At 25.0% G+C, this 13,977-nt stretch overlaps 1 protein-coding gene across 1 annotated transcript; it reads left to right on the top strand.

Annotated features, from left to right (window-relative positions):
• Positions 1–1,935: 1,935 nt before the first annotated feature.
• Positions 1,936–13,586, top strand: LOC132923144 (medium-chain acyl-CoA ligase ACSF2, mitochondrial-like). The gene is made up of 13 exons (XM_060986978.1): positions 1,936–2,201; positions 4,876–5,053; positions 5,150–5,278; positions 5,363–5,586; positions 5,646–5,763; positions 5,882–5,977; positions 6,703–6,851; positions 7,260–7,437; positions 10,816–10,923; positions 12,623–12,771; positions 12,862–13,003; positions 13,059–13,169; positions 13,258–13,586. Exons 1-13 carry the CDS (start codon positions 2,170–2,172, stop codon positions 13,390–13,392), a joined length of 1,749 nt encoding a protein of 582 aa, XP_060842961.1. The 5' UTR covers positions 1,936–2,169; the 3' UTR covers positions 13,393–13,586.
• Positions 13,587–13,977: the final 391 nt, after the last annotated feature.

The raw sequence follows: 13,977 nt of genomic DNA, 5'->3' as shown, positions 1-13,977 counted from the left end.
TAATAGTAAATTTGTAATTTGTTATAATTAAATATTTTACAATTTACTCGGGTTTTGGATTAAAATTTGGGTGTTTATTAAAAATGTTGGATTAATTTAATAAGTATAATCGTGCAGTAGAAAAAATAATATTAGTTTAATGATAATGATAAACATTAGGTTAAGTTAAATCTATTCTATTAACTATCTATGCTAACTGGCTATTAGTAAAAAAGTATTTAAAACGATTTTTACTCTAATATTAATTGGTTATTAATTAATCTTTTGTTTAAGTTCTGATGAATTTGACAGTGAAGCTAAATCATATTATTATTAAAATAAATATTATAGTCAATGTAAAGGATTGTGAGTGCAAATCTTATATAATACTTTCGTTACGTCAACAATTACAATTTACATCCTTTGGCTTGATAATTATAATTTATGTAAATTGTAGTATTGTGCATAATGCTGAAATTAGATCGATATAAACTATAAAATGATGATTTGCCATGTTCATAATAGAGATATAATATTGGATATGTATAATATGCGTAAATATTTAATTATGTATAATATGTCAAAATACATTAAAGTATGATATATATATATATATATTGATGCTTTATTAATCGTTTTTAAACTACTATATTTAAATTCCTATTCGTTAAGCTAACAACAAAATTTTTTTATGTTAATCATAATGAGCTATCGATAGTAGAAAGTTGATTGATATTAAAATGTATTGTTTAAATATCAGTTTAGAAAAACAAGATAAAACTGTAAACATTTTTGGAATTATTAAGTCTATGTGTATATTGGTGTTAGTTATTTGACTTATTTTATATCTATATTATAATAAACTTAATTTTATAAAATATATTTTAAATACAAATAAATTTGAAAAACGGCAGTCACGTCAATAGTACTAATACCTATGCAATTAAAAATATTTATTTTGTATTATTAAAATATCCGAGTCTATACCTTCACGTATTTATTCATATGAAAAAACACATTAGCACTTATAATTGTTTTTTGGTACTAAAATAACTTACCTTTTATTATTTAATTAAGGTAGGTACCGGGTACCTATTTGTGTTGGTGACCATACAATTTTTTTTTAAATGCATTTTTATTTATAGTTTTTGCAAGTATTATTATTTATTATAATACAAATATATCATAAGTAAATTTGTAGGCACTTATTATTTATTTATAAGACATGAAAATATGGGTAGAGTTATTACATCAAATAGACATAAATATTTGAGAAAAAATGACAAATAACCTAATAATATGTTTTTTATTTTAGTTTTTGAATATAACAGAAATATAATATGCAGTGTTAAAATATAATTAATGATGTCTATAGGTAGGTACCGATCAACCAAGTACGTTCTACCCAATAAATTAAATTATATAGTTGCAAAAATTGATTTAAATTAAATTTAAAAGTAATTTGAGAAAATTTCTGCTAAAGTGTTTAGTTCCATAATCATTATATATTTCTACATATTATAACTAAATACCTATGTATAATTAATTTATTATATAATATAGTATTTATACATGTATTTGTATTTCATATGTAATATATTACACGTTTTAATAAAATTGTATTGTGCTGCAATGAACAACTTATATAAATTTGTATTTATGCTTAAGAAGTCAATTTACTTAGAGACGATGGTATGCTCAAGGTTTGGCAAAAAAAAAAAAAAAATTATAGAAAAAAATAATAAATTGACACGTGTGTCAAGTCAATTCTAAAAATCAACCTTTGTAATGCTATATTGATTATTCATAGAATTAGGGGACTATAGAAAATACCATTATAAATTGAATTCTGTGAATCATAACAAGAAATAAATAATTTTAAATTATAATTTCAAATAGGTAACTACTATGCAAATACAAATAATGATTTAAATTTCAATGGAACGTTATTGTTTTAGTTAGTCATTTTTTTACGGATCTACATTTTGTTGAAATATATTCGATCAGTATTTCATTTGTGTATAAGTTTATTTGATGATTCAAATCACAATAGTTAGTTGATTTTTTTAGAAATTTTGCAAGTTGGATACAAAATCAACTGTAGATTTAATAGTTTACAGTGCGTATCGTATTCAATTATTATAAGTTTGTCATCAGGTCTACATAAAGAATAAACCTAACGCCTATAAAATGATTGAAGATTATTTTGGAAAAGGAAATAAGTAAGCATAAATTGCAATTTTATATAAGAGTATAAGGAGTTAGTTCTGAAATTAATCTATTAATAACAAACCTCGACAAAAGTGTATAAACATATATTAACTATAATATTGGTACAGAAATAATATTCAATGCATTATTTATAACGATATTATAATTATTAGGTACAATTGTCTATTCAGCTATACAAAGCCTTATAGTTATTATTGATTATATAGCAATACATTTTTTAAAGTGATTTTTTACAATTACATAACAACATACGTTTAGTATCTAATGTAATGACGTAGGTACGTGTAAAATGTAATTCAAAAATACAATGGAAATTATTACGAATTTATGAATATAGCTATACCAGTTTAATAATTTAATAGATAGGTATGTATAAACGTATAATGTATCTTACATAAAATATATTTTATAAAACAATTTACTTTTATTATTGAGGGTTATACATCAACACGTTGTACTTGTACACGCAAATAATATTAAAAGGCAACTTTTCATAATACAGTTCTAAGATGTATTTGAATCGTAATACTATATGCATCACAAAAATTTCCGATTGTTTAATTAAAATGTTGAGATATTAATTATATTATAGTAGGTAACTATATACTAATTGGCTGTTGGTACCTAAGGGTATATTATAATATAATACTCAATACTGTTTAAGTATAAAAACACCATTATTTTAACATTAAATTGACGTTTATTTAGGTAGGGTACGTTATAAACAATGAAGTATAAATCAAAATTTGAAATCCAATATATAAATAATAACGTTTGAACTTATTGTTATAATATTATAATACACGTAATAATAAAGGCTAGGCAATATAATTTTGATATTGAAAATATGCAAGTTTGGTTACATAAATATGAAATATCATATTTTTACTAATTAAAATCATCTATTATTGTTATGCATTTATTTTGTATGTACTTATATATATATATTTATTTAATGATAAAATGATAGTAAACATTTGCATTATTATTATGTTTTTAATTCACAGTTATTTAATCAGTAAAATCAAATCATTCTATTAATTGTATATCGTCTATAATAGTAAAGTATGATATTTTAAAATAAATTTCTCTATTTGTCTTGACATTTAAGTGAAAGTCAATAGGCATATTATAAATTGCCTATAGTAATAAGTAATAATAACAGTACCTACTACCTGCTAACGATAAGCAAGCGGCGTGTTTAATACTGCATCTATTATAATATTAATAAGTAGGTAAATTGTTGCATAGTTAAATTTAAAACTAGTTTATAAAAACCTAAAAAATATATGTGCATATTAGATAATAAAATAATATTTTAAATATCATATCTATTATCTATTGCAGAATTGTAAGAATACCCGAATATCTACAATATTTAGTTGATTATTAATTTAAAATAATAATTAACTAGCATAATATGCATATGCCTATCCCTATATTTATTTAGAAATTCAAATTGAGATGTATTTTATTAATTAAGGTTTGTCATCTACTTACATGGCTACATTTATTATGTTCTTTGTTTACGATTTCCGAGTATCACCATGTTCAAACGTTTTACATATTAAAACGATGTAATATATTGCAAATACATATATATATATATAGGTATGCACTTGGCGTACAACTATCTAAGTTAAGCATAATTTATGTTTACCCACAAAGCGTCTTCCTTATAACTCCATCCGGCCCATCCCGCCAAAAACAAGACAAATATGGTTTTGTGTAAATGTATTACAATATGATTTATGCTTAATGGTTTTATGTCACGTATCATTGTTGTTTTTGAACAAGTACTACTTAATAGGTATAGTTTGATAAAATGTTGAAAGAAATTACTTGTGTTGTTAGTACAGGAACACTAAACGATATTTATTTTTAAGAACTCATCATAACCGTTAACAAAATATTATTATTATTGTAATAATATGAGTTATTTTAAATCCTTGAAAAGACGAAATATTTGTCTATATTCACGATCATATTTATATAATATATCATATTTAGTTTTTAGTTAAATTTAGTTTAAAATTTTATGAAGGTTATAATATTCTTTAGGTTGTGATATGTGTTATCTATAAGATGATCTGATGATTCATTAAAATATAATATGAGTAATACCCTAGTATAATATTTTACCGTATGTTATAATAAAGTTGTTTGAATTGGTACATTAATGATTCTACGATTTAATTTATTACGTGCTTTATTTTATTATTATAATTTTTTTACCTCAACGTAACACGATACAGTCCTTGTTTTGAAGGACAATTTTTAAAGTCTAACTTATACTATTAGGATGTATAAAATACAAATATATATTATATTTATTTACAAAATATATTTAAAATTATGCAAAAAGCAATTAACTCGTTGTATACATGTTAATTGTTAGTTGTCTATGAAGATACGCTATCATAATTTAATATTTTAAAACTATATAGATATACATAGATTAGTCCATAAAAGTTTAATTTTTTTTAGTTTTTGTAAACTTAATAAAATAATTTCAAGGATTATTATTAGATGTCGCTTTTATTATTGCAATTGTCCTTTAATATACGTGTACTTAAATTTTATTTTATAGTATTAATGTAATTTTAAGCAGTATTAATAATCTTAGAATATTTTATATTTTTATAATTGCATGATTATCCACAGATCGACTGCTTCTATTATTCCAAAACCTAGTTACTATAAAGGCCCTAAACATGAACCGTTGAAAAACATGACCGTTGGAAATTTGATTGATGAAGCGGCAGAAAAATATCCGAACAGAGAAGCTATAGTTTCTGTACATCAAAACCGAAAAATTACTTTCTCAGATCTTAAGCATGAGGTTGTAAAAATTATTTTGGACCATATCTTTTTCAGCAATAAAAAATAAAATTAATTAAATATAATATGAAAAAATTGTGTTTATTAAACTAATTAGGTAGACGAGTTAGCTGCTGGTCTTTTGGAAATTGGGATGAAACCAGGTGACCGGTTATGTTTAATGGGTTCGAATTCAGTAGAATGGGAAATCACATTATTAGCATCAATTAAAGCTGGCATAATTGTGGTAAGTTTGATTTCCAATCTCGGTACTGTACTTGAATAAGGTAATACGAAAAAACGAGTTGAGCATTAATTTTTTGATACGTAGGTAAATATAAATCCATTGTATATGAAAAATGAACTTCATCATTGTCTGAGCAAAGTTGACGCAAAAATGCTGATTGCCCTCGAATTTCACCCAAATCAAAACTATTATGAGTTACTGAAAAATATTGTTCCGGAAATTGCTCAGCAACCTCATGGTAAACCAGTTACTACTAGACACTTGCCTAATTTAGAGTTTATAGTGATGAACACAGAAAAAAACCTACCGTAAGTCAATGAAATTAAGTTTATTCAACTAAATCACTGTGTCGCTTATTGTATTCTAGTGGAGTCATTAAATACTGGGACGTATGTCAATCGGGCACGATCAAATCAACATCATACTTGAAAAAAATTAGCCGCGAATTAAATCCTCAAGCAATATGCAACATACAATTTACTTCTGTAAGAACATGTTTTTTTTACAGATTGTTATTTTTTTTTTTTATAACAACTAGAACGACAGCAGTCTGTATTTACAATTGATATGTTATTTTCGCTATAATAATTATAAATATTACAGGGGACAACTGGTGCACCGAAAGGAGCGTGTTTGACTCATAGTAATATTGTGAACAACTCCTATTTCTTTTGCAAGAGAATGATGTTAATGGAAAAGGTACTTAATTTTGGACAGCACTGAGTGTTATAATAATCATTGATAAATTTTAATATGAGTTTTATTTTGTGGACTATGAAAATTTCATCACTCACAGTACACCTAAATCGAAATTCGAACGAATAGTTTCTGAGTTATTAAATTTTGATAACCAAGGATAAAGCACTTTAATAATGGTTAAAATTTAATATGTAATATTTAGTATAATGCTTATTCTATTCTAATAATATTTACGAATAATAAAATGTTAATAAATCCATATTAGTTACTATAGAACACTATGTTTTCCAAATTTATAATATCATAGGTTATTATTCTTTGGATTTTGGATACAACGTTAATTTAATCAGTAATTACTCGTTCGAATTGACATATCAACATTTTCAAAAAAATCAAAAAAACATATGCTTAACCATTTACAGTAAGAAGGGCAATTTCTACTTGAAAAAAGATCACAGGACACTCCTCATGTGACATATACTATCTAATTATTTGAAAATACGTACTAAATCCTGAAAATCCTGATTTTTAAGTAAAATTAAAAAAAAAAACAGCAGTGAGCATGCTTGGTGAATCACTCTGTATATATAGTTATGAATAATTATGATGAATTGATTGTTATAATATGTAATTTAAAATTATTTGAAATAATGAGCATTTACGTTTAATACTTATACTTGTCTATATAGTATTGATATATTAATTCATTTATTTATTTGAAATAGGAACACCGAATATTGTTGCAAGTTCCATTCTTTCACACTTTTGGAACTGTAATTGGCATTATGGTAAGTTTAAATAGCGGTAGTGCACTGATACTGCCAGCATTTGGTTATAAACCAATTGAATCTGCGAAGGCCATTTTTGCTGAAAAGTAAGTATTGATAAATTAATTTATAATATACACTCGATTGGTTGTTAAAATTATGATTTTTATTAAAAAATAAAAATAAATAAATAAACCCTATACCTTACCCCTATACATTAGTTTATTTATAATTCAATGTAATTCATTTCATTACTATTCATGAACAAAATAAACGTAATAATACATCATGCATGTTAATTTGTTTAAGTAGAAGAAAAACATCATCACGTGTACATACACTTTATAGGTTACCTATATTAATTTAATTTTTTTTTTTTTTAGTTTTTTCATAAACGGTTTAATTGATGTTAGTAAATTATTTAATACAAATGAATTCGTTTTATTTTAAACTTATATAACAATATAATGTAAGAAAATTAAATATGTAGTTTGTAGTATATCATGTTAATCTAGGTGTACAATTTTGTATGGAACACCAACGATGTACATAGATTTGATTAACGCTTCCAAAGAACTATTGGATCAAGGGCATACATTTACTACTCCTGAAATTGGATTATGCGCAGGTGCGCTGTGTTCGCCCAGTTTATTCAAACAAATTAAAACCACATTCAATCTCAAAAGAATCGCGGTAATATATTTTATTATGCGGGAAAAAACGATCTGTGCTTGTATTTGTATATACAATTTGAATGCGTTTGATCTGAGGTATCTTTTGCAACGTTTTCGTCACAGATATCTGATAAAATAGTCGTAGTGCAAAAATTGATATATTCCACTTCATTAAAGACAAAAACCGTATTATAGGTCAAATGAAAAGTTAAATTTGCAGTTATTCAATCGTATACGCTACGGCGAGAACGAAAAATTGAATTGGTATATAATAATAACCGACCAGAGGGGAAATATTGCAGTAAAACGTATTCTAATAGGTATTATAGCGCTTCACGCGTGTAGTAAATATAGTTTATGATCGAATTTGGAAATATGTATTGAATTTTCGCAACAGCGTCTAGACTAAAATGTTCCATCTCATAGCACCGCGTACTATCTATTCGCAGTTACCTACTCGTATAATAGTCGTATATCACAATATCGCATATAGGTAATTAATTTCAACTAAAATAGACTGGCTAGCTCGTGTTTATCTATGGAGTGGTTATATAATATTATTGCAAATTGATACTTTTCTTATAGTTGTTTACTATACGTATAAGTATACAGTAAACACACGTGTATTATATATACAAAATAATATATTATGTACATAACGCGATATAATGTCATATAATAATATCATTTTATACACGGAAAGCGTATTCCGTCAGACTTCAGATTAACATACAAAGTACGTAACTATTTTTGTATACAATTGTATAACATCTATAACTAAAACTCAAAACCTTAAAAAGTAAAATGGCGCTGTTTGTTTTTAATTTTCTTGAACGCATCTTATTATAATATATATATTATCTGTTAATTATACATTTTTAATATAATTGTTTGAAAATAATAATCAATGGGTAAGTGTTTAAATTCTGATCGGGATTAACAGGCAGATACTAAAAAGGTCGATTGTTTATTCCGATTCGATAATATTTTTGCATTGATAAAACTATTACGTTTATTATAATAATTATTCAAAGCAACAAATAATGTGCATACATAAATTGTGTAAAACTAAAAAAATCGAAAGTTTCTGACAACTACGTTTACAAAGTACAAAAATAGCGAAATATCAATTTATATAATATGCATCATCATGGTGTACTATTTAAAAATAAATTATTTCATGATTATATAATCACGATTTTGAAATCAAAAACAAACCCAATTATGCAATTTCGTAAATTTTTCAATAATATGAACACAATAAATTTATTAAATAAATTAAAAATTCTTTTTGATAGAAAATAATGAGATTTATATCTTCTCATTCTGTTGTTCTTTATGTAATGTTAAATGATTTTCAAAAGTAAACACTATGCGAACTTTACATAATGTACCTTCAACATTTTACTAAATCGAAAACCAACTAATACATCAACATTTCATTGCTCGTAAAATCGGTACTGAGCTTATAACAAACTGCAGTCCATTATACAACTTACTAAAATTAACGAGTTGAGTTTACAAACGTCATAATTAATACCAAGCTTATAGGTATTCGTTAACATAAAAACAATATCAGTATTGATAAATTAACACAAATAACGAGCATTTAAATAGTAATTAAATCACTAATTTAAAAGATATAATATTTTATGATGTAAACAGATTATGGAAAATTTTTTAGTTTAATATTATATTATATAAATTTAATTTTTTTTAAATAATAATTAAATAAAAAACAGTTAGGAGTAAATAGTTAAACAATTTAAATACAATAATTAAAATTTTTTTTTAAATCACCAGCACTAGGAAATTAAATGTTTTGAATAGCATACAGTTTTTTACAATTATTATAAACTAATATCAATATAATATTCATGTGTGTACCTATGTATTTATTTTATGTTGTGTACTTACATTCTATTTTTTTTATCCCCCGCAACCTAATGTAACAATACACCACCTAACTTAAAGATGAAAATAAATTTATTGTAGCCAATGGCCCTAGTTGCCGAAGCAGTTACTATAATGAAAAAACTAATATGTTTATCAATATGAAATGGTAGTTCAATGACCCGTTGTTAGTCCTTATCTGGAATTTATGTAACAAGAACTCATGACTAGCAGGATTCTCAAATTAGATAAAACCTTTATCAATTTCTCTGGCTTTTGTACTGTAAGATTAGAAGATCTATAATTTGCAGTTCATTAAAAAGCACAATAGCAAATGAATTAATCAACACGAAAATAAATTGTAATTATTACAATAATATCTTGTTTTGTATGTTTTGAATATAATTAATAATAAACTATTACGTATTAAGCTGAATTTCTTCAAGACAATTAAAACCTTAGCCATAATTTCTAAATTTCCGAAAGTAGGACTAATAATCAAACAAACATGAAAGCATACAAATAATTAGTTTAAAAAATAAATATTGAAATAGAAGTGGGCAATTTGATAGTTATAATTTTTATAGATATTGTTTTTTGTAAATTGTGAACAAATTAAATACCAATCAATAATATAATTTTAACTACCTATAGGTTATTTTATAACTATTTTCTGTCGATTTAAATTTTAATATGGGTTAAATTTGGTTTTCAGTACAGTTATTATAATCTTTTTTTTTTTGGCTGTAACAATTTTACATTATTAATATTAATTGTTTAATCTAATTGTATACTATTAAAAATATATTTTGTATGATACACATTTTAAATAAAAATAAGTTCTTTTATGTTCATAGTAAAATAAAGTTAGGTCGGGAATTTTTTTATAGAATAAATATTAGATATTTTTTTTTATTGTCCCGGCTATTTTCCAACATATCTGATTGTGAAGTTATTGTTAACTAATTAATTTACGAAGAGAATAATATGGAATAAATTAGATAAATTAATATTTATGTTCATAATTAGGATATATTATTACAAAATTAAAATCACGAGTAAAAATAAAAAACTCAAAAATAAGATAAAACGTGATGGTTTCGATTGCTGTGTATACAGATCTGTTGGTAAATAATAATAATAATAATTAAAAAAATGGACACTTTACACCATGTAATGTTCTTGTTAAATTTCCTTGGAACTAAAATATGATCAAACACATTTTCTATTTTGCAATAATTATTGCTTCAGGTACTTACACGCGTTAAAAATAAACTTAAAGATTTTTTTTACCTCAATAATTAAATAACAGGTTTACCTACACGGTATAGGTACTTAGTAAAAATATATTATTATAACAGTATAATTCTATGTTTATTAAGGAAGTTTAATTTATATTTTCTTACGATAATAAGGGCAAACGTTTACATTTTGGCTTATATTTTAAAATGTGTATATTTTAATGTTATTTATTATATTATCTATACAATTTTTTTGATTTTAGTCGATCTACGGCATGACAGAAGCGAGTCCTATTGTGTTCCTTTCTAATGTCGATGAGTCTGAACACAAAGCGTTAACTACAGTTGGTCAAGTGCTCGATCACTCTGAAGTAAGTTGTAGATGAAATTAAACACAGATATGCTATTTATTTGTGATATCTTGCAGATATTTGTTGTTCACCTTGAATTGGTGCTCACATAGGAAAAAATAAACTAATGAACAGTATATATTTATATATTAATTTGTTTTAATGATTTCTGCAGTTTTTTCTTCTTATAGTATGTACTTAGAATGTCGTTTCACAATTTGAGATTGTAATAAATAGAGCTGTGAATTTAGTGCCCTAAAAAATCTTAATATACGGTCTATAAATGCTACATTTTTTATTTTGCTAGTAAATAAATAAGAATCTAAAAATATAAATATAAAATTAATAATTTAAGGTACCTACATTTTATTAGTTATAGCAGTTAATAATAGTAACTATTCGGTAGGTACTTATGATACTTGTATAATATTGAATTTTAGTTAAAATGAAGACACCAATAAACAATTATTTGAGTAGGTAGGTACATTAAAATACGAATTTTTTTTTTAATGTAAAGTTAATAACAGAAAATTTTAGTAAACATTTGGTTATTATTATCGAATATGTTGCATAGTCAATTTAATCTAATGTAATAAATATGTATTCCGAAAATGTTTTGATACACGAATCCGTAATCTTGTGTCAATCACGAGATCGGGTCAACGTTGGCAAGCAACGAGCAACATAACTGGTAGGTACTAGCGATTGTTGATTTTTTTTTTAACACAGTGCATTCCTGGTTCAATCTTCCGAATTCGCATCTTGGTCAATATACAGTAAAGTAGTTTAGGGTCCGGGATATAAATAAAGGAATTGTATCAAATAATAATTATATTTCTTAATCATATTTAACTAAACATCGTCATACAACGATGAATGAAAACAAAATTTTACTAGGATTTTATTAGTTAAGCACGCATGCATTATAATATTTAATAGTATTTAATTACAATTTATACAAACAGTTCTAAATCGTCATCAAAGAGGTGGCTTAGGGTCATTTAGTTTTTCAGAGACACCGGCTCTATCATATATTCATATGTATATATAAACGAACTTACAATTGTATTACTGTGAAAAATACATACAAATAAAAAAAATAAACTATGCTAATACAAAATAGAAACATAAGACAGCCATGAACATGCATTATCGTCTAAAATATTGTGCAAGCGAAAATAATATACCATGCTAGGTAGATTACATTTTGCATATTTTGAATGCTATTGACTTGAATGAGATTTGTATCTCATTACTATTTATCACAATTCCTGAATAAATTGATTACTATGTAATGCCATGTATTGCCAGAACCAATTAACAACTATTATTCATAAACTATAATATTAATATAGTTACTCAGTGCCAAGTTTGATTTTAATACATTTATAAACCCCTTAAACGTTATAACTATAGATCAATTATACATATTTCTAGTGCAAGGTTGACTACTCAAAGCGCCGTCCAATGTATTTATCCGTTTTATAAAGCATTATAAACATGTATTAAAAAAAAAATAATAACGAATGTATAGTATAATCATTATGAACGTTTCATTAAAGCTTCATATTTAAAGATTTCATAATACAATTTTTCAATTATATCAAATGCGTTTGAAATATAAAAATTACATTACTCTTTATAAAATAATATATCGTTTTAAAGTTTCAATATGATTTATTTATCGTAATACGAGTATAATACTATACTTTATATCCAGGCTAAAGTTGTGGATAAAAATGGGATCACTGTACCGATGGGCAGACCTGGAGAGGTTTGGTTTAAAGGCTACAACGTTATGCCTGGCTACTGGAATGACGAGGAAATGACGAAAAAGGCAATAGACGACGACGGATGGCTTAAATCTGGGTACCTATCTATTATAGTTATTATAGAAACGTTATTTTTTTCTACGTATGAAAATGATAATAGTAATAATATTTTGTTTTTGATGTTTAGTGATATTTTAATTATGAGTGAAGATGGTTATGGTGTGGTGACGGGCAGGATTAAAGACATTATAATCAGAGGCGGTGAAAACATACAACCGCAGGCAATCGAGTATTTTTTGGAATCTCATCCAGAAATTATCCAAGCACAGGTTTGTATTGAAAACCAAAATTTTATTTTTAATAATTTTGTTGTTCTTGTAAAAGGTGTTTGGAATACCAGATGAGAGACTTGGTGAAGTAGTATGCGCCGCTATAAAAATTACAAAAGGATCTACCATTGACGAAGAAACTGTAAAAAATTATTGCAATGGCAACGTGAGTGTTATTATTATATTAAGGGTTTATGCAGAGCTGTATAAGAGTTCATATACATTTCAACAAGTTTTTTTTCATATTATAACAGATCGCAAGATTTAAAGTTCCAAACCACGTTATGATCATAGACGATTTTCCAAAAACAGTCTCTGGGAAAATTCAAAAGTTTAAACTTCGTGACATCATGCAGGATTATATAAGAAATATGAAAAATTGTCAATGATATTTGTTAATTATTTTTTTGGTTCAGCGCTAATATGAGTGAATTAGTCTTATAATAATTTATTGGAAACACCTAATTGCAAATTATGTTTTGAGTTCATAGACAAGTAGGAACAGTTGTTAATATTAATTATGATGGTCTTTGTTGAAACATCAAAAAGATAGTTACATTATATTATGAACATTGAAGTATAATTATATAGTTTTACATATATTATTACATTATATACTATCAAAAATGACATGTATTACAATTTAGTTAGTATTATATTGTACTACAACAATATAATACACGTATATGATGATATAATATTATGGTATGTGAATTTAATAAACTACCAGGATAATGCAATGCCCAAGCAGACACGACGTTAGGAGTTTGCACGACTAAAAAATTAAATTTTACAATTTTGACGATTAAGGTTGGAAGATGAGCATAACCTTGTGGAAGTTTTCTTACAATATTTTTCCATATATTAAAATAACAATGTATTTTTAAGACCTTCAAAAATAAAAAAATGAATAAAAATATAAAACTACGCATATTTAAAAACTTTAATATTGTTTTATAAAGAAAATGTATATA

This window comes from Rhopalosiphum padi, chromosome 2 (genome assembly GCF_020882245.1).
Source record: "Rhopalosiphum padi isolate XX-2018 chromosome 2, ASM2088224v1, whole genome shotgun sequence".
In the NCBI taxonomy this organism is placed as follows: domain Eukaryota; kingdom Metazoa; phylum Arthropoda; class Insecta; order Hemiptera; family Aphididae; genus Rhopalosiphum; species Rhopalosiphum padi.
This window is presented reverse-complemented; position numbering and strand designations above follow the sequence as displayed.